Source organism: Orcinus orca, chromosome 6 (assembly GCF_937001465.1).
Source record: "Orcinus orca chromosome 6, mOrcOrc1.1, whole genome shotgun sequence".
NCBI classification, from domain to species: domain Eukaryota; kingdom Metazoa; phylum Chordata; class Mammalia; order Artiodactyla; family Delphinidae; genus Orcinus; species Orcinus orca.
In genome coordinates this window covers 85,592,727-85,614,335 of record NC_064564.1, presented here as the reverse complement: position 1 = coordinate 85,614,335, position 21,609 = coordinate 85,592,727, and the positions used below count along the sequence as shown (strand labels likewise).

Here is a 21,609-nt window from a genome sequence, read left to right as displayed (position 1 = left end):
CTGTCATGGCCTAAATTGGAAGGTGAGGTTCCATTTTGGATATGATGCTGAGTTTTTAGTGTCTGTGGAACCTTCAGGTAGAAACGTCTGGCCAGCAATTGGGTATTCATGTACGGAGCTTGAAAGAGACAGCAGGGGCTGGAAATTCAGATTCTGAGGTCCTGAATTTACACTGGTAGTTGAAATCAAGGGAACGAATGTGATCACTTAGCTAGAGAATGGTTAGAGAAGGGATAGAAAAACATTCTTCTCCTTAAAAGGCTGGGAAGGTGTAGCTAAAGAAGGGATGAGGAACAGGAGACACGGGTGTCACAGAAACCACCATGGGTAAAATTGCATTTGCCTGGGGCAGTTGCAGTATCAGGAGCCCAGCCTTTCTTTCCTCTCTACATCATGCTTACCAGTCCAGAGCCAGTTCTTCTCCAGTGCTACTGAGAACTTCATAAAGCCTCACTGGGTGATCATGATGGAAGAACCTGCATATCTGGACTCTGATACTAATCTGTAGAGTTAAAGCCATACCTGTCTGGAGGAGGCTTAGAATTTCTATCAGATGTAATCACACATCTGTGTTTTTAGCCTTCTTGGGGCTAATGGCTGACAAGTTTGATCATCATTTTTATAAAATTGAGGGGAAAACTAAGGCCCTGGAGAGGTGGACAACTTGATTATTAAAGTCAGTGATGGAGTCGGCCCTGTTTCCAGTTTTAGTTTCTAGTTGTCTAGAGACCTTACAGGGTTCAGACTTGGAAGTTGCTCTAGGTCATCTAATTCAGCTGCCTTGTTTTTTAGGTGGGGAAACTGACACTGATAGAGCTTAAACTAGGTGTAAACAACAGAAATGCAGTGAAGCCAGCTTAGGCAAAAAGGAGAATTTGCTAGAAGAGTACAGAGGTAGCTGAAGGGATTCAAAAGGCAAGGATGGAGCTGAGCTTTGAGAGTAGACTGGAGCTGTGACCTGCAGTGCTGGAGAAACACTGGGATGCCCCTTGTTTCTGCCCTTTTCTCTGCTTTTTTCTGTGTCTCTCATTCATCCTCCTCTCAATGCAGACCAGCTTCTTCTGCTTCCACCCTCCCCTGCCCCCAGAGAAAATGGTCACCAACAACTGTTCCTGAGTTTATAGCTTAGGAAACAAGCCACTCATTCCCCTCCATTCAGGAAAGAAGTCAATCTGATTCTAGAATTGCAACTCACATTCCCCTAAAGATCTCAGTGGCCCAGTGGAACCATCCAGAGTCCAGTCATTTGCAGCCAGGGGTCTGGGTAGTGTTATTCCACACACAGGGCTGCGGAAAGCCCTACCTCTATAAGCAAGTGGTGTAAACTGTTGGTGGGGGGAGGGATATTTTCCCCAAAAAAATCATGGGAGCAGATGGTTGGGCAGCTAGCCCAGTAGATGCTTGGGACACTAGGGTTACATGAGTAACCAGTGGCAGAGCCAGGACCAGAAACCTCAGCAGCAGTTTTCCTGAGGTTGCCTCCCATGAGGATTTGATCCGTGATGAGTAGAGAGAGCTCTAGGACAGTAACAGCCAAAGGTGGGTTCCCTCTGTATTAGTCCAAACTAAACCTAGTCTAAACTAGGTCATATCTTTATAGTGTCTTTAAGAGAAAAGAAAGTTTTCCCTGCTGATTGCAGGTAGAAAAATCCCAGGGAACGATTCTGACTCAGTGGGTGGAGTCCTGTGATTGGCTGGGCCTAGGTGCCTGTTCACCCCTGGGGTCAGAAGGCAGGGGATATTTTAAGAAGGGGGACTGTAAGCAGCGTAGACAAAAACTCTTTTGTTCTGTGTCTGTCTCCCAGGTGACGATGGAGGCTGGCAGCCTCCCCCTGGAGCTGTGGCGCATGATCTTAGCCTACTTGCCCCTTCCCGACTTGGGCCGTTGCAGCCTAGTGTGCAGGGCCTGGTATGAACTGATCCTCAGTCTTGATAGGACTCGCTGGCGGCAGCTGTATCTGGGCTACACTGAGTGCCGCCACCCCAACTGGCCCAACCAGCCTGATGTGGAACCTGAGTCTTGGAGGGAGGCCTTCAAGCAGCATTACCTTGCCTCCAAGATGTGGACCAAGAATGCTGCGATCTTGGAGACCTCTGTCTGCTTTTCTCTATTTCGCCGGAGGAGGACACGTCGTACCCTGAGTGTCGGGCCAGGCCATGAGTTTCACAGCCTAGGCAGTGCCCTGGCCATGTCCAGCCTATTTGACCGAATCCTGCTGTTCCCAGGTCTGCACGAAGAGCAAGGTGAAATTATCCTGAAGGTGCCCGTGGAGATCGTAGGCCACGGGAAGTTGGGCGAAGTGGCCCTGCTAGCCAGCATTGACCAGCAGTGCTCAACCACACGCCTGTGCAACCTCGTCTTCATGCCAGCCTGGTTCTCACCCTTCATGTTTAAGGTGGGTGTCTACCTCAGATGGATAGCCTCTCCCGGCCTGACCCTGGGCCTTGCCCTCTTCTCAGTGGGTTTGTAACCCTTTTTTTGTTGGAATTAGAAAAAGAGAGAGAGTTCAGTCATTAGTCCTATAACACACTCCTGTGAGTTCTGCACCAGTTGAGAAAGAGGCACAGGGATCAGTAGAGATCAATATTCTGCTTTATTCCTGAAAAAGCTGTACTTAAAAAAACGAGCCTTGCACTGGAGGCCAAAGTTGCTTTGTACTTCTTCCTTTCCAACCTGGACCAACTGGGACCACAGGTAGAGCAGCCAGGTTCCGGGAGCATGCCACATGCCACATGGTGACAGGAAGCAGAGAACAGACAGCGTTCCCAGAGAGATGGCCAAAGAGGGGGGCTCTGCAGGCCAGTGACCTTCAGCACATTAGCCCCACTCTGCAGAGGGTCAAGGAAGGTCAGGCTTTTGCCAAGGCTGACTGGAGAGAGGGTCAGGAAATATCAGGAGAACACATTCCTTCTAGGAACAGAGCAGTTGTTTCCAAAGAAAAGCATGTGTTGGGATGTTGGTAGCTTCTGGCAGAACAGTCTAGAGCTAATAGCTATAGACTGCCAGGAGCTGCATTGCCTAGAAACTGATTGTGATACATGGATTTTGTACCTAGTCAACAAAAATTATATTGCCACTGTTCTACCAATAACAACCAAATTGTCTCTCAACGTTCGTAATGATCATTATGCCACCAGTCACTTATGATGCACTTACTCTTTGCCAGCCACGTGCTTTACAGCCATGATTAAGATGGGCAGTGTCAGCTGGCTTTATTGATGAGCAGATGGAGCCTCAGCAAGGGTCTCAGACTTTGTAAGGGACAGAGGTAGGGTCCAAAGCCTGTAATCATAAGATAGGTGACTTTCCATCTGTGGCCTCATTTGATCCCCACAACAAACAGTTGTGGTAGACAGAGTAGGTGTGTCCCCATTTTGCAGATGAGGGACACTGAGGCTCAGAGATGCTGAGTAACTTTCTCAAGTGGATAATTAGTGAGGTTAGAACTCAAATCCAGGCCTTTGAGTCTAACCCCTTTTGAAATTACATTGTTCTGCATTCCCTGGAAGCTTAAAAGGCTGTTCGCTACTTAGAACATTTCAGAAGAACCGATGGAGTCCTTCTGTGCTCATCTGCAGATCTGGAAGAACGGTTCGTTTCCATACCTTCCACATTTCATAGTCATTTATTCTTCAGCCTCCACTTCCCCCTCACAAGTGCAGCTGCAGATCCTCAAGGGGTGGGTCCTGGCCGTAGACCTTGTAGCCCAGCCCACCATCTGGCTTTGTGCTTGACATATATTAGTGCTCAGTCCATGCTTGTCTTTTAACTAAAAGCAGGACAGGGGACTAGGATGACCTTGCCTGAAAAATGCAAAGGCCAGGGTGACTTCACAGCCGTTTTTTATGACTTCTGAGGAGAACTCTAGCAATGACTCTGCGTCTCTAGAGAGCCAGGGTTTTTCTACAGAGAGGACCAAGTAAGAGAAAATAGACTTAAACTGCAGCAAGAAAAAGTTAGGTTAGCCATAGGGAAGAACTAGAGAGGTTAAGGGGAGTTAAGTTCTGGGACAAGCTCTCAAGGGAGGTCACTGCTAGAGAATGTAAAATTGTCCAGGGATTACTAAGTGGGATCATGAGACACTACTACCTCTTTTATGGTTCAAGTACATCTCATGGAGCTTGGTGTGGAATCCAGAAGCAGCTCTTTTTCAGGAATGCAGAGTGGCTGGTCTTCTCCGTCAGGCCTGGAAGGCTGAGGGTCTCAGGTGGGCTGTTCCGTAGGGCTGAGTAGTACCCCCACCCCAGAGAACTCTCTGCTCTCCACGTCCCTTGACCCCAGATGATAACAGCTGGCTTTTCTCACGTGCCAGCTTTGTGCATGGCTCCGTGCCTGGTGCTTTGTTAGTTCGTGAGCCCCGTGTTGCAGACAGAGAAACTGAGGCTTAGAGAAGTGATGTGTTTATCCAAGATAACACACCTGGAAGAGGCAGAGCTGGGAGCTGGGCCCTGCAGCTGCACCCCCAGAGCCCGCACTCTTAGCCACTGCTCAGGGCACTCACCCGGTCACGGCAGTACACCTTGTCCCCCTCTTTAGGGACGTGGCCTGCTGTCTCCTGCCGTAGTTCTGCACCAGCACCAGTTCCCACGCAGACTTTCCCAGCACCTGTGTCTGGGCCTCCCACTGCTGGCCCAGCCCCAGCAGAGCTCAGCCCCTCCTGGCCCACCCTGGCCTCTGTCAGCCCTCTGGCTTTGCCCAGCTCTGTCCTGACTCCGCACTCCAGACTGGCCTATGTGGTGAACCTCAGGGCTGCAGGCTCAGGTGGAGGCAGGCTCGCAGGGCCAAGGGAGGATTCGAATGAAGGGATAGTGCTTTGGAAGGAGAGACCCGGAGGAACACCACCTGGTGGGACACAGTCTCCGTGTAACCGAGACACCACGTGGGACCCTCACCCATCAGAGGGCTTGGTAAAGTTGGGCTCACATCCCAGCCAGTTCCTGTGTTTGTGAGAATCCAAAGCTCTCCCTCATCATTTCTCCCTTGAGCGACCGTCTCCTGGTTCATCTCCAGTATTGAGTCGATTCCATTTCACGTAGCATCCCTCTGATCATTCAGCATCTTCCCCCTTCTCCATGTTACCTCCCACCCCCCACGCCAAACTCTTTATTCTCATTAAGCGCTTCATGAGCACTGGTGGAATTTACTTGAGATTTGAGGGTTTGGGGAAGGGCCCTGCTCCAGAAAGTGAACTTTTCTGCCATTATCCATTTCCACTCTTGTCTCCTGCCCTTTGGGATTGGAAGGAGGGAAGGGAAGGCAGCTCCAAATGATCCTCCTTCTGATGCACAGCAGCTCCTGGTTCCTTCTGGGGCTGGCAAGACCCTTGCCCGGTGGGGAAGGGAACATGACCAGCAGGACAGATGGCCTTTCCAGGTGCCATCCCCTTACAGAACAGTTAGAGCTCTGACTAGCAAAACAGATCCTACCCCTGTTACACCCACTTTATCTCTTTCGTTCCCCAGACAACTTCAGGTCACGTCCAGTTTGACAACTGCAACTTTGAGAATGGACACATCCAGGTCCATGGCCCGGGCACCTGCCAAGTGAAGTTTTGCACCTTCAAAAACACCCATGTCTTTCTGCACAATGTGCCCCTGTGTGTCCTGGAAAACTGTGAATTTGTGGGCAGTGAAAACAACTCTGTGACTGTTGAGGGCCACCCATCCTCAGAGAACAACTGGGCCTACACGCATCTCTTAGGGCTTATCAGGTCCTCTCCCAGCGTGCTCCCAACAGAGGACTCTGACTCTTTAATGTCCTTGGACCTGGAAAGCAGGGACCAGGCCTGGAGCCCAAGAACCTGTGGCATTGTCATTGAGGGTAGCCAGAGCCCTACCAGCCCAGCAACTGGCTCCCCCAAGGCTGGCTCACAGGAGGCAGAGGTGGGCAGCGATGGGGAAAGGGTGGCCCGGACCCCAGACAGCAGCGATGGAGGCCTGAGTCCCAGCGGTGAGGATGAGGATGAGGACCAGCTCACGTACAGACTGTCCTACCAAGTGCAGGGACCGCGGCCGGTTCTCGGGGGCTCCTTTTTGGGCCCACCACTGCCGGGAGCATCCATCCAGCTGCCCAGCTGCCTGGTGCTGAACTCACTACACCAGGAGCTGCAGAAGGACAGGGAGGCCATGGCGCTGGCCAGCTCTGTGCAGGGCTGCCTCATCCGCAAGTGCCTGTTCCGGGACGGGAAGGGAGGCGTCTTCGTTTGCTCTTATGGCCGAGCCAAGATGGAAGGAAACATCTTCCGGAACCTGACTTATGCGGTGCGATGTATACATAATAGCAAGGTGCGATGTATACATAATAACAAGGTGCTGTCATGAGGCTTACTGTACAGACCCATGAGGCCTCGCTGGGTCACAAGGAACATGATTTTGGAGTGGTGAGAGGGCTTCAGGGGCTGTACGCAGGAGGGCTTGGATGGTGCTAGTATGCGTTTTTAAAAAAAATCATCTTTTAATCTTATAACACACGCTTGCCTCATGTCCGCCATCTGATTTGGATGAGGCAGAAACTATTCTTCCCATTTTACAGAAGAGGAAATAGGCCTAGGGAGGAAGGTGACTCACTCAGGATCACACAGCAGGTTAGAGGCCAAACAGAATGGGGACTAGAACCCAGGTCTTCCACCTCCTTTCTCTATGTTATGCTGCTTCTCAAATATGTCACCCAACTCCTAGTAGAAGGAACAAGGGCTCTTTAGCCTGGATGCAAGATAATTTTGGGAGACGTGATCGCTGCCTGTGATCCAAACTGTGTGGGTAGTTGAGAAGGCTTCCCAGACGAGGAGATGTCTAAGTTGAGTAGGATGAGGCGAGGAGAACCAAGGAAAATGGGCTGCGTGTGGTGAAAAGGAGGTGCACAGTGAGGGTTCAGGCAGCAGACATCCTGTGCTGGGGCCTGGATGTGAGGCCAAGTTCAGCAGTGTGGTGGGGACCGTTGGAAAATGAGCAGGGGAGGTAAGCAGAATCCACGTTGCCCAGGGCCTAGAAAGCCCCGTTGAGATGTATGGACTTCATACTAAGAATGGATCATCCTGCTCCGCATGCCATCAGCGCCTTGTACCTGCAACCCCCTCGGGCACCACAGGACAGTAACAGCTCAGGATGGGAGAGGCTTCTAAAAGGAAAGACATGGCCGTTTAGAAGGAAGCATGACATAGCTCCTAGGTTTGAGTCTCACTTCTCCTCTAATTCACTGTGAACGTTACCTTCCTCGTGTGAAATGGAAATACTGCCCCACTTCTTCGACTGGGGGTTTGTGAGGATCCAGTGCCATGATATTGGCAAAGCACTTAGAAAACTGAAGGGCATTGTACAGATGTCACATGTGAGTCTTGCAGGTCTCTGAAGGCTTCTAGAATGATTAATAGCAGTTGCATCTTAATTGTATTTTACCCATTTCCAAAGAGGATTTCAGGTGGTGTTACCCTGGAAACACAATATAAAACTGTGCTATGAACAGAGAATAAAAGATAAAGGTCAAATAAAAGGGGTGGGTGACAGCTTTGCTCTCAGGGGGACCACAATGAAAGGATCTGGGGTGAGCCCTCAAGGAGGGCTTTCCTCCTTGCATGGTTAGTAAGAGTGTGGCTTCTGAGTCAAATTCCGGCTCTGCCCCTTATGAGCTATATGCCCTTTGGACTAATGATACTACCTACTCCAAGGTGTGGTGAGGATTGACTGAGGTCATATACATGCATATATATATGTAAAGTGCTTAGCAGTGTGTCTGGTGCATAGCAAGTACTCCATAAATGTGTTTGGTGCTTTTTAAGACTTAAAACAAAATCTTTCCCGGAGGACTGGTGCCTGGCCAAGCTGTCTAGGAAGACTAGGAGTTGGCAGGGTGAAGCTGTGAGGCAGAGGAGGCATGCGGGAAGGCCCAGACATAGGACGCAGGACACTCAGGGAGTCGCAAGTAACCTCAACAGCCAGAGCGTGAGGTGAGGGCTAGTCAGCAAGAGTCAGTCAGCTCAGGGGCAGGTGTCTCGTCAGAGAGATGGGAATTGTCTTGAGGGCAGTGGGAACACACAAAGATTTTAAGCAGAGAATTGTGGTCAGATCCGCATTTGGAAAGCTCCTTCTGTCAGCTTTGTGTGGAATGGAGTGGAGGGGAACAAGACTGGAGACACAGTCAGTGCGGGGCAGTGGATAATTAAGGGTCCGTACGTGGAGAGGAGGAACTGGGCAGTCTGGAGAGGTGGCGAGGAGAACCTCGGGAGGGGAGTGGTCGAGGTTATGTGGCCTAGATTCCTGGTGTGAGTGGCTGAGGCAAAGGCAGGAACTGAGAAGCCGAGAAGGTTAGGATGTGGAGAGAAAGATGCTGAGTGCAGTTCTGGGCACGTTGAGTTTGGAGCATCAGTGACATCAGGCAGAGGTGCCATCTGGTTACGGGGGGCTGGAGCTTTGAAGAGAGATGTGCCCTGACATGCAGACTTGGGAGCAGGTGGTAATTGGAGTCACGGACAAGGAGAGACAAAAAGTTAAACAGCTTTCGTTGTAGCCCTCTGGAACTGTTGTCCCCAGGGAACTTGTGGCAGGAATTGTGCAGCCAACTGTTCCTAGTGAGTCTCCAAAAAGGAACCTGAAAAGCTGATTTTGGCTGGCTTTTGACTAAAACAACCCATGGTGTCTCATGAGTACGCAGCTTCCGGGAACACATATATCAAATGGCATTAATACAAGTGGGGAGCTGTGGGCGGGAGTGCCGGCTTACTGAGCTGGCCCCTGTGGCCAGGAGCAAGGCCTTGATCCAGTGGCCAGAGGGCAACCGCCCTACCTCTGCCCTCCAGAACATTCCCGAGAGGGTAGAGGCTGGCAGAGGGAATGAAGAAAAGTATCACTGACGATGATTTTTTTTTCTTGCTTCTTTGGGTATCTGGTAATTTTTAGTTGGAAGTGAGGTATCTTGTATAGACGGTGGAGACAGAGGTAAATGGTGTTTATGTGTGGGAATGGGCATGCCTCTTCTGTGACGCTTGGATTTTGTTGTTACAGTTACCTTCAGTGAACCACAGGCTCCTGATTCCTCCTGCATTACTTTGGCTGGTTTGCCAGTGGACTTTTCTGTTTTAGTTCTTCCCTTTGCATCTGCTCCTCCGTGCTCTTGCCCCTCCCAGCAGCAGGCCACTGCCATGGCTCTGGCTGGCCAGCCTCGTGGCACAGTGGGTGATAGGGAGCCTCTCGTGTCTGCATTTATCCTTAGTCTTAGGAAGGTGCTGTGTCGGTGGATTTAGGACCTTGGCACTAGGCCCTTTTCAGTGGTCCTGCCTCACCCCTCAGCACTAGGGGGGCTCTAATGATCGAGGCCCAAGATATTTTCCTCCCACCTCCCTGAGGGGTAAAGCGTTTATTGTTTTTCTGTTCCCTCCCTTGAGAGCCACGGGTTTGCTGCCCTTCCCCCAGCTGCTTAAGGCTTGTTCTTTGGGACAGGAGGGGCTTAGTGCTTTTCCCACAGTGGCTGTACTTTCCCCCAAGTGCCCACCAGGAGGGAGGCTGTCTCCCGTCTCTCGTCCTGCCCTCGGTCTTTCTCCATGAGCACCTGGCGAGGTCCATGGAGAAGTGAATAGATGCAGCTGCTCCCGGGGCTTCTGTGCTCTCACTAGTTAACAGCTGGCCTTTAACAGTTCATGGAAACGGTTAGCTGAACTCTTCTTACTGGCCAGTATGGCATCTGTGTCTTTTCAGACAAACAAGTACTCACACCTCGTGTCCTTGAAGGTGCCTGTTTCCCTTAGATTCCAGGCTAGTTGGTTGTCCTGCAACCTCAGCTCGCTGATGGATTCAAGAAAGGTTACGTTTTTGTATCTTCTTGTTGTAAGTGTGGGAGCAATGCTCTTTCCAACTTTCCCCATTCTAAGCAGAAAGCTTCTCCTTGAAATTGTACTTCCATTATACTTTACCCCTCCTAGAGTTTTATCCTAATGTAGTACAGTGTTTATTGTTAGTACACAATTTACCTTAACGTAGTACATTTCATTGTTAATACACAGTTGTTTAAAACAATATGTATTCTAGATTTTTAGTATTGCTAAAAAGAGAATGTAAGTGGCAGTGCATCCCCTTAATAAGCTGTTTACTGAGTTATGGTACCTTGTTTTAAAGAGGCTTCTTTATCTTATACCAACACTTGCAATTGTCTCTTAGCTTGGAGTTCCATTGGTTTTTCCACCCCAGGATAATAATACAGCAAAAGATATGCAAAGCGGGCAAGAATGGGTATTTGTCTTAAAAGTGGAAAGCAAAAGGGAAGGTGGGAGAGGACAGCCTACAAGGTACTTTACCCTCAGGTGCTTCCTCAGGCAGGTGAAGTTCAGCAAAGGTGTGTGTGGAAGTGGTGGATCTGGCACTCGATTCCATTCAAAGTAGCTGTGCCCTTGGACCACTGGAAATCTTCATGTAACTGCACTGCATGTAGAGTTTGCAGACCACTAAATCCCACCTTCTCCAAGCGTCCTTTCCATGCCGTCATCCAGTTATTTATCCTGCTCAGAGGCTGTGAATGTGGAGCTCAGAGCCAGGCTTCCATCCGGGTTTTAGTAAAGAACTGGCGTGAGGTTGGTGCAGTGCCTGTAGGGCAAAGCCAGGAAGGACACGGAAATGGCTCAGTCCTCATGAGCACACGGCGGAGAGTGGCTGGTGTGGCATCAGGTAGAACTGCACAGACCAGACGGGAAGGAAGACTCAGGTATTCCCCAAGCAGTTTTTTAAAATACCTTTGTGACAGGAAAATGAATGGCTCTCTCTCCTCTGCCTAGATCATCATGCTCAGGAACCACATTCACCACTGCAGAGCGTCAGGCATCTTTCTTCGCTTGGAGGGCGGAGGCCTGATCGCCGGCAACAACATTTATGACAACGCGGAGGCCGGCGTAGACATCCGGAAAAAGTCCAACCCTCTCATTCTGGTACTTCCTCCATCTTCTTGCCCTTTCAGGGTGGCTCTTGGTACTCAGAAACCTTTTCTGAGGATGTTTAAGCAAATGTTGCCATCTTGAATTTCTGTTGCTTCCTGTTTGCAGGTAGTTCCTGCCCTTTTCTCTGTGTGTCCTTGTGACTCTGGGTCTCTTTCTCCATGTATTGAGAGTGACTTTGCTTAAGTCACGTACGTCCCTGCAGTCTCCCCTAGCAAGGAGGAGGACTGGATAGACAGGGACATTCACAGGGCCTTCCCTCCCTCAGCCCTGATATGCTCTTGTGGGCTTTGAGTTCGGTAAGAATAAAGATATGTCTGCCATGAAAGACACTTGGATCAAAAATAAAACACCAAATTAGTTCATTCTTTACTATTAAAAGGACACGTAGGATATTTATTCTGAAGATAACTTGTTTCGTGGATATCGTGAGGCCATAGTGAGTTTGATCTTAGCCAGTGTGAAAACCACTTAAAATCCTAGAATGTGAGACCAGTGACATGAAAGACCTGCCCCATAGTTTTGCTCCAGCCTTCTCTGAGAGACAGGTTTCCCAGAAATTGAGAAACATAGTGGACTTTTTATGGGCTTGGAAAAATAATATCCATCCTATACATAGTGCTTATTATATGCCAGATACTGTTCTAAGCACTTGGTATATATTTATTTAATCATGGTTTAACTCTTACACAACCTGTGAGATAGAATTATTATTATTCCCATTTCATAGGTGAAGACACGGAGGCACAAAGACGCTAGGGACCTTGCCCTAAATCACACATCTAGTGCTAGCGCTGGCCTTTGAATCCAGGCAGTCTGACTCAGGGTGGATGTCCTTAACCCAGTATATCTAGACTGCCCTTGCAAATGCAGAGAAAGGCAAGTTCTTAACTATATTTCAAGAGACGTGCCTGGCCAGTGTCCTCTGCCAGCCCCTTTCTCTCACTCTTTCTGCCATGCAACTGATATCTGATGCATGGCCTTGGCTTAGGAAATTATTGCCACTGTTGCCAGAGAGATGAGAGGAGTTTGCCTTTCCAGGGATGGGGGGACAGGACAGTGTAGCAGGTGGAGGGGGAAGGGAGTACTACCTGCCTTTGTGAAACAGTGCAGGATAGAAATACCATTGCTTACACCTCTCTCCCTGTGCTTTTCAACCCTGTGAGGGACTTCTGTAGGCAGCGGTTACTCTGGTGAGTCTGCCAAATCCTTCAGGGGAAAATCTGAAAAGTGAGTAAGAATAGGAGAGCTTGCAGCATGAAACACTTTAAAGCAAACTGGAACTGTGTTTCCATTAAATAATTTTGGAAGAGAAACAGCTAGCTTTTTGGTTTAAATATAGGATTGTATTTAGGCTATAAATTAGCAATCAGAGTGAAACAATTTTATTATAATTTATTATAACCTAAAATTTTCATCACTGTCCAAAAGCAACTAACTGACTGGGAAACAGAAAAACTAGGTTTCAGATCCGGCCCTGCCACAAACATACTATATGACCCTGGGCCTGTTTCCCATTTGCACGGTATGAAAATCTCCAAGGGTCATTATAGCTCGTATACCTGGTGACCTCATGCCTCATGGGACACCTAAGCTCCCTGGGGCTGTACCTTCCACAGGTCCCCCCCCAAATGAGAAGGGAAGACTAGAAGCCAGTGACCCACTCCTTCCCTGGGTGGCCCCTTGGGACTGCGCTTAGCCAAAGTTCCCATGTACTGGGGCACTGCCCCCTTCTGAGAGGTGGGCGCCCTGGGCCCTGGGGTGACATGGCCTAGCCAATGATCGTGTGTTTTGGGGACTCTTTGGAGGCTCAGCAATTTTCAGTAGTGTGCATTGCAGATGAAGGGCAGGAGCCCTCAGCAGTAAGTGCCAGCGTAACTACATCCCAAGAGTCTGGGTGGGGAAGACTCCTCTCTTGGGAGTCTCCCTCATAGGTGTCAACGTGTGCACCTGTGCAGAGAGGGCAGGGCCGCGTCCATTCACTTTGTTTTTTGTTGTTGTTTCTTTCTTTAAATTTTTATTTATTTTTTTACTTTATGGCTACGTTGGGTCTTTGTTGCTGCGCACGGGCTTTCTCTAGTTGCGGCAAGCGGGGGCTACTCTTCATTGCAGTGTGCAGGCTTCTCACTGTGGTGGCCTCTCTTGTGGAGCACAGGCTCTAGGTGCACAGGCTTCAGTAGTTGTGGCACGCAGGCTCAGTCGTTGTGGCACGCAGGCTCAGTAGTTGTGGCTCGCGGGCTCTAGAGCACAGGCCCAGTAGTTGTGGTGCATGGGCTTAGTTACTCCGCGGCATGTGGGATCTTCCCTGACCAGGGCTCGAACCCATGTCCCCTGCATTGGCAGGTAGATTCTTAACCACCGTGCCACCAGGGAAGCCCATTCACTTTCTTTTGTGCTAGGGATCTTCCAGCAACGTAGTTTTCTCTGCTGGTTCATCCTGGCCCTGCAGTGGGGCAGCAATGAGCACTCTGCTTCTCAGTGGCGTGTCTGAGCTGCCTTCTGTGGTGTCTCGTGTTCACTTGCAGTGTAACCAGATCCACCACGGCCTTCGCTCTGGCATTGTTGTCCTTGGCAATGGGAAAGGCATCATCCGGAATAATCAAATCTTTTCAAACAAGGAGGCTGGCATTTACATCCTGTACCACGGAAATCCAGTCGTGAGGTATGTGCCACTGTACCCAGACCATCCTGCTCACCCATGGTCCCTCTTTCCTCTCCGATCTCTGTGTTTCCCTACTGTCTTTGCTTCATTTGAAACCATTTTTATGAAAACAACTGTACAGATGCAAGCAGGGAAGAGACAGACTTCACCCATAATCCCACCTCAGTCACACAACCTTTTGTGGTATTGCATCTGTATTCTGTGCTTTTGTGTCTGTGTTTCCTTCCAGTTAACTAGGTGGGGCCTAGCAAACATTACTGAGCACTTCTAATAATGATAACAAAGGTAAACAAGGGCAGACTCCGCTCCCTAGGAGCTTACTTTAGTCTGGAGGACATGTGTGCTCAGAAATAATGCTAAGATGGGAATGACATAGAGATTTCAACTCACCTGACAACTCTGGTCAGTTGATTTTGGCTACCTGGGATGCTATATTAAGATCTGGAGGCTACATCTGACGTCAGCATGAAAGCATGCTGTGATCAATCAGTGGTGTAAGCTGTAGGTGGGAGGGGCCGTGGATTTGCCTTCCCATCTGTCATATGGCGCAGACTGTGATAAATACTATCAAAGTGGTACCAAGAGAAGGGGAATCATTCTGACTAGGGGGCTGTGGGAGGCCTCATTTGGGAGGTGGCATTGGAGTTAGACTTTGAAATACAGGTAGAGCTTTTGGACTCTCATGGAGATGGGGAGTGGACATTCCTAGTAAAGGAAGCAGCTTGAGTAAAGCAGCAGAGCGCAGCAGATGCAGGGGTAGCACACGGCCCACTGGTGCTTGAGAAAAGGTCTGACACAAGTTGTGACGTTAGTATAAAACATCTTAAATTGGGACTGTCCCTGATAATCTTGGATCCTTTGGTCACTGCAGCTTGAACGTTAAGATTTGGAGTAGAAGACCCACACAGTTATGTCTGCAGTTTACAAAAATCACTGGCATTAATGTTCAGCAAATGTATTCTGAGAGTTTTTCCCTGCTTTATTCCATGTGTACTTTTCCATGCTGTTGCAGAACCTTTGTATTTATCACTTTGGACAGTTTCAGAACTGTTCCATTGTTTTGATATTCCCTCATTTTTGAACCAGTCCTATTACTGTTCCTCTGGATTTTTTTTTTTTTTTTTTTTTTTGGCCACGCCGCATGGCTTGCGGGACCTATTACTGCTAGGCCTCTATTTTTTCGCTATTATAGACAGCTTACTAAAAACAATTAGTGATCACAGAGCTTTTTTTCCATCTTTTGCATTATTGCCTTAAGATAAGAGTATGGGTTTGCATGTATGCATGTCATTCATTTAACACACATTTGAGGGTTTATTCCATGTAAAGGGACAGCAGTATAAAAAGTGTGTACAAATAGTCTCTCCTCCGTGGAGCATGCAGTCTCATTCTGGGGACGGGAGCCGTGAGGGAAGACTCACCAAAGCATATGCTTTATAGGTCTTCATGCAGGTGCAGAAGGAGCCCAGCCACAATTTCAGCTGAGCAAGTCAGGGCAGGGCACGTGGGGTGCTGACATTTGAGTTGTGCTTGAAGGATGAGGTGGATTTTATGGCCATAGAAAAGGCATTCTGGGCCTGGGGCAGTGAAATTTGGGGTATGTCCAGGGAAAATGGTGTAAAAAATGTGGTGGTATGTCTGGGCATGTGATGCCCGGGGGCGCTGAGTAGATGATCAGCCTACAAAGTGGGGTTGATGCTGGAGCACGGAGGACCTCGAATACCAAGTGTGGTGGGTAGAATAATGGCGCTCCAGATGTATCCATTTCCTAATGCTTGGAACCTGTGCATATGCTGTCTTAAAAGGCAGAAGAGACTTTGCAGATGTGACTAAGTACATTGAGATGGGGAGAGTATCCTGGGTTATGCAGGTGGGCCCAGTGTCATCACAAGGGTCCTTAGAAGAGGGAAGCAGGAGAGTCAGAGTCAGAGAGAAGGAAATGTATCAACAGAAGCAGAGGTCAGAGTGATGAGGCCACAGGCCAGGAAATATGGGCAGCCTCTAGAAGCTGGTAAAGACAATAAATGGATTCTTCCCTAGAGCCTCCAGAAGGAATACAGGTCTGCTGGCACCTTGATTCAGCCCCATCAGATCCAGTTTGGACTTCTGGCCTCCTAAACTGGAAGATAATGAATTTGTGTTGTTCTAAGCCACTCAGTTTGTGATAATTTGTTATATCAGCCATACACCCAGAACTTGCGGGTGCTGGTGAACTGTTGAAGGGTTTTGAGCAAGGAATATTACAACGAGATCAGTGTCTTGGGTTTTTAAAACAGTCGCTTTGAGAGAATAGGTTGTGCTTTTTTCCTTTATGTTTCTCTGTGATGGCGGATAGGGATCTGTGGGAGGATACAGAATGAATTTCGAGATCCCTGAAGTGGCCTAGATAAGGCAAACCACAGCGTATTTTTTTGCCGGTGAGTTATATAACCTATGGTGTTTCTCTTCTTTTGCCTTGGCTGCAAGGAAGCACAGGACTCAGACTGGCTCATCTGTCGTTAATATCCCATCCTTGGTTCTTGGAACAATGATCTGTCCCCTTTTCCTACTGTTTTCTGATACTTCTTTTATCTTTGTTCTGCCCACCCTATGTACACACACATACATGTTTCTCCAAGTGGCCATGGATCCTTTCTGAAGGTGAGTGAGATTTGTATTAAAAGTAAACCACTCATGCATTTGCTGCTATGGCACAGCTCTCAGAAATATGGATGAGGCGTGCCTTGCCCAGGGACTACATCTGACCCTGAATTCTAGAAGCCCACAGTAACCATCAGCTGATTAAATTATAATCACATCAAAGCAGATACTTCAGATCTGTCTGAATAAAAACATAAGGATGTTTTTAACCTTGTTCTACTCCAAACACATAATGTAGATGCAGTTGGCATTTGACTTCCCCCGAAGGAAGTAAACCATTTGGACCCTGCCCTAGGAGATGGGAAGATTTATCAGCCAACTGCTAATCACTGGGGTTCTGTGAGGAGCCAGGCCCTGTGTTAGGCTCTGAAGAGCCAGGTGAATATCTGGATCTAAATCCTTCCGCTGCATGCATGGTAGGAAGTAGGAGGGCACCTCCTAAGAGAGGGGGCCGGTGCCCCTCCAGTAGGGAAGGAGAACACAGCATTCCTGGTAGTAAAAGTAACAAACAGCAAATGTGTATGCTCCAGGAATAACCCGGTTCTGCTAGGGTCTGGGTGTGACTGGCTCTGTATTTACAGGCAAGAAACCAAGGTAGAGAGACTGGAGAGAAATGCATGTCCTTTAACATGCTCGGGTGTCTGGTTCTAAGGAACATATTCACGAGGCCTTGCCATGGTAGTAGGGCTGTGTGTAGCCCAGCCCATGGGGTTTCTCATATGTGTTGTCTGATATTCTTAAAACCCTCTTTTTAAAATCTGGTTTTCTTCTTATAAGGCATGTCATTATTTTATGTTTTCATTCAGTGGATAGGCGACTGAGTTAACAGAAAATAAGCTAAAGAGTAGCTGCTGGATACAAACGGAAGACAGTAGGCTTGTTACAGGCAGAATCTGATTCAGGGACATAAATCACTCCCAGACAAGCTTAACACAGCCTCCTAGGAATTCTCGACGCTACCAAGACTTTACCTGTCATCATGCACCATGATGACATTTGTTTAAAATGGTGTTTATACGAATAACAAGTATTGGCAAGAATGTGGAAAAAAGGGAACCCTTGTACACTGTTGGTGGAATGTAAATTGGGGCAGCCACTGTGGAAAACAGTATGGAGGTTTCTCCAAAAACTAAAGATAGAACTACCATATCACCCAGCAATTCCATTCCTAGGTATATATCCGAAAACAAAAACACTAATTCAAAAAGATACATGCACTCCAGTGTTCATAGTAGCATCATTCACAATAGCCAAGATATGGAAGCAGCCTAAGTGTCCATCAACAGAGGAGTGGATAAAGAAGATGTGGTATATAAACACAGTGGAATACTACTCAGCCATAAAAAAGAATGAAATTTTGCATTTGCAGCAACATGGATGGACTTGGAGGGCATTATGCTAAGTGAAATAGAGAAAGACAAATACTGTATGATATCACTTATATGTGGAATCTAAAAAAATGCAACAAACTAGTGAATATAACAAAAAAGAGGCAGACTCACAGACGCAGAGAACAAGCTACTGGTTACCAGTGAGGAGCGGGGAGGGGCAATATAGAGGTGGGGGAGTAAGAGGTACAAACTATTAGGTATAAAATAAGCTACAAGGGTATATTGTGTAACACAGGGAATATAGCCAATATTTTATAATATCTATAAATGGAGTATAACCTTTAAAAATCATGAATCACTATATTGTACACCTGCAACTTAGATAATATGGTACAGCAACTGTACGTCAATAAAAAGTAAAATAAAATCATGGTGTTTATATGTGGATAACAGTCCAGAGAGGCTTCAGAGACATGGATATAATGATATGTGCTTCTGTGGCATAGTTGTAGGTTATTTGGGGTCAGTGGTAACTGAAGGTTGCTAACTGCCTGGCTTCTGGGGCTTGAGGAGGTGCTTCATGCCCCTGTGGACCTGAGCCATCTGGGAAGCCCACAAAAGAAGGCAGGCACCTTGGATGGGCTTTGTCTTTGATACATGACATTGGTCTGGTCTCACCTTTTGTCTTCTCCTTCCATTCTAGCCGGAACCACATTTTCAAGGGCAGTGCAGCCGGCATAGCTGTGAATGAGAATGGCAGAGGCCTCATCACAGGTAGGGGTGGGACTGCCTGGAGCTGAAGCCCCCAGTGACTACAGCCAAGCCAACGTCCCAGGCTTCCCACCCACCCAGTCCTTCACCTCGACACACTGGCCTCTTTGATAGTGGGTAGCACTTGGGGATGCCGGCTCCATGCACTGGCCATGCTTATCAGGCAGGGAGAGAGCGTCTGCTCTTTGCCAGGCCTGGTGCTTACAGGATCTGAATGGATGGCCGTTTCTGACATAACACTGTCAGAAACATTCATGCCACACAAACTGTCTGAATCCCTCCTCTTGGCTGTTGCGGGCTTGTGCCTGCTCTGGCAGTCCATCCCCATTTCCCCTCTGCCTGGCCAATTCCTGCTCATTCTTTGAGTCTCAGCCTAAGTGTCATTTCCTGGGGGAAGTCTGCCCTGACCTCCCATTATACATCTACACTCACTCTACCCAGTAGGCCTGCTCTGCAGGATATTTTACTTAATTTCTTGTGATCTGTTTAATGTCAGTCTCTTTTGTTGTATCCTATAAGGCAAGGATCAAGTCTGTCTGGTACGTCAGTGTAGCCTCAGCACAGAGCATAGCCATACCTAGGACATTAAGGAGATTCAGTAAATATTGGGCCAGTGAATCCCCCTGACTGGATCCAGCCTTCCTTCATTTATCGGACGTTTTTTGAGTACATGCTGTATGCGGGAGCTGGGGATACAGCAGTGAACAAAACATGATTTCTGCTGTCAAGAACTGACATTTTAGGAGGGGAAAAAAACAAAAGCATTTTTTTCCCCAGGGAAAGTCATATCTGAGGGTGATAAGTGCTTTACAGATAATTAAAATAAGGTGATAGAGGAACTGTGTGGGTATTTAGTATTGTATGGTCAGGGCAGGCCTTTCTGAGAAGGTGACATGTAAGCCAGAAGCTGGATGATGGGAAGGAGCCCAGGAAAAGAACGAGGATTCCACACGGGGCTACCTGTGGGGATAGACTTTGCATGCCTGAGGAGCACAGAGGTTGCTCATTTGACTGCAGTGTGGTGAGCAAGGGGCAAGGAGTATGAGATGGGGTCCCAGAGGCAGGCAGGGAGGGGCCAGCCACACAAGGTCTCATGAGCCATTGCAGTCCTGTTGCAGGAGGCTGAGAGTCTGCCCTGCCACCATGCTGGGGCAGCAGTGTCCCAGGACACCCCTTCTAACTTGTGGCTCTTCAGCCCGCTCACTCCCAGAGACATGGTGGAGGGGAGAGGAGGGGAAGGCTGTGGTCAGTCCAGAGCTGAGGCTGAGAAGGACAGGCTAGCGCCTTCCTAGGCGTGTGGGGGAATGGCTGGATTCTGCTTCAGCCCTCCCAAGGACAGCCCCCCAGGACAGAACAGCCCTGCCTGGCCTTGGTCCAGGGACTCTAAAGCCAGTCTGTTCTTAGTCATCAGTCGTCCAGGCCGCTGGGTACAGTGGATGCTGGGGATGTAGGAGACCACAAGACAGACACGAACGTTGCCCTTGAGGAAAGCAGACAGTAGACAAGTCCCTAGAAAGTCAAACACCAGACAAAATTCGGGGTGCTGACTGCTGACGGGAAGGCCTAGGCGTCTTTGTCCAGACTTGCCTTTCTGTCAGCTGTCCAAGTCCTCGTTGCCAGCACTGTAGGTGACTCTTGACCCTCTTTTCTGCCTCTTCCCGTAGAAAATGTCATCCGAGAGAATCAGTGGGGAGGTGTGGACATCCGCCGAGGAGGGGTCCCCATCCTCAGGAGCAACCTCATCTGCTTTGGCTATTCCGATGGTGTTGTTGTCGGGGATGAAGGCAAAGGCCTGCTAGAAGGAAACACCATCTACGGTGAGGGCACATTCCTGGGCGAGGGGTTTGGGACCCAGCCCAGCCTGGAGACAGGCAGGCAGCCCAGGTTCCATCTCCAGCCTGTGGGTCCTGAGAAAGTTGCTGCCTTTCCCTGGGCCTCAGAGATCTCATCTTAAAGAATAGCATCCATCTCAGGTCACAGCCACATAGACCCTACACTTACCCACATAGAAGGCACGAGGCTCTCATAAATCACCTTCTAATCCAGATTGACCCCTTGGTCACTTGACCCCAAAGCAGAGAGCGTTATCCCCTGCTTAAAACAGCAAAAGGCAGGAGTGGATCTTGCATAAGGCCAGGGCCATTTAATTTCTCACACATGGACGTCTAACTTCTCTTATCCTTTCTTTTGATCCAGAGAACTAAAAATATAATGGGAGAAATAGGGTAATCGTAGAAGGAAAAGTGTTCTCACTCATTCTGTGATTTGGGGCGAAGCTTCCATCTTTCTGGACTGCATCTCTAATAATAATAATAATTATACTAACCTACATTCAGGCTCTGGACTCTTGCTAAGCCCTTTATATGCATTAGCACATTTAATCCTCATGACTACCTTCTGAGGTAGGTACAGTTATTAAACCCATTTTATTTTATTTTATAATTAATTTTTTGGCCACACTGTGTGGCTTACATGATCTTAGTTCCCCAACCAGGGATTGAACCCATGCCCCCCTGCAGTGGAAGTGTTGGAGTCCTAACCACTGGACCGCTAGGGAATTCCTGTAACCCCATTTTAAAGGTGAGGAAGCTGAGGCACAGAGAGGTTCAATAACCTGCTCAGTGTCACACAGCTAGGAAGTGGTAGGGCTGGAACTCAAACTGAGGCCACCTCCATCTCTGTGCAGGGAGGAGTTGGGCTGGATGAGCTCTGAGGGCCCCTTTGGCACTGTCACCATGGGCTTGTGTGCTTCTCATCTGGAAGTGGGGCCTTGACAGTTCCCAGAGCACTTTTATACCCCATGGAATGATTGCCGTTGTGAGATTGACCTGTTATTACCCCTCTTGTATGAAGAAGCCTGCAGCCAGGCCGTAAAGTGACTTGTCCGAGGCCATTTGCAAATCAGGGACTCTGTCTCCAGGCCAGCACCTTTCCTGCTTCCCCTCTCAGGGAGGCACTGGGTGCTGCCTCGCCTGTCACTCGGCCTCAGTGACCAGCTCCTTTCACTGTCCCAGCTAATAAGGGCTGTGGTGTGTGGATGATGTCATCTAGCCTACCCCACATCACCAGCAACCACGTCAGCTACAATGGCGTGTATGGAGTGGCAGTGTTCAGCCAGAAGGATGGCTCCGAGGAGTCCCCTGGAGGCCATGTGGCCCAGGAGAACTTTGGCGAGGACGGGGACGCCACCCTCTGGGAGACGGAGCTGGAGAAGGATGACGACCTGCTGCGCCGGCCCATCGCCACAGCTCTGGTCGAGTCTAACACTGTTAATCACAACGGAGGTGAGTGC

At 48.7% G+C, this 21,609-nt stretch overlaps 1 protein-coding gene across 10 annotated transcripts in view; it reads left to right on the top strand.

The window, feature by feature from the left end:
- Window positions 1–21,609, top strand: part of FBXO10 (F-box protein 10) — an 81,680-nt gene that overhangs the window by 39,666 nt on the left and 20,405 nt on the right. For 8 of the 10 annotated variants that reach the window (XR_007477780.1, XR_007477782.1, XR_007477781.1 and 5 more), the window contains 7 exons: window positions 1,806–2,396; window positions 5,464–6,285; window positions 10,758–10,907; window positions 13,439–13,575; window positions 18,250–18,320; window positions 19,982–20,134; window positions 21,332–21,601. Coding sequence is in view for 7 of the 10 variants with exons in the window: in XM_049710802.1 (XP_049566759.1) it covers window positions 1,812–2,396; window positions 5,464–6,285; window positions 10,758–10,907; window positions 13,439–13,575; window positions 18,250–18,320; window positions 19,982–20,134; window positions 21,332–21,601 (2,188 nt within the window). In the remaining 3 variants the exon portion in view is untranslated. The remainder of the gene's footprint in view (window positions 1–1,805; window positions 2,397–5,463; window positions 6,286–10,757; window positions 10,908–13,438; window positions 13,576–18,249; window positions 18,321–19,981; window positions 20,135–21,331; window positions 21,602–21,609) is intronic. The other 2 variants (XM_049710804.1, XM_033431130.2) reach the window with 1 other exon arrangement.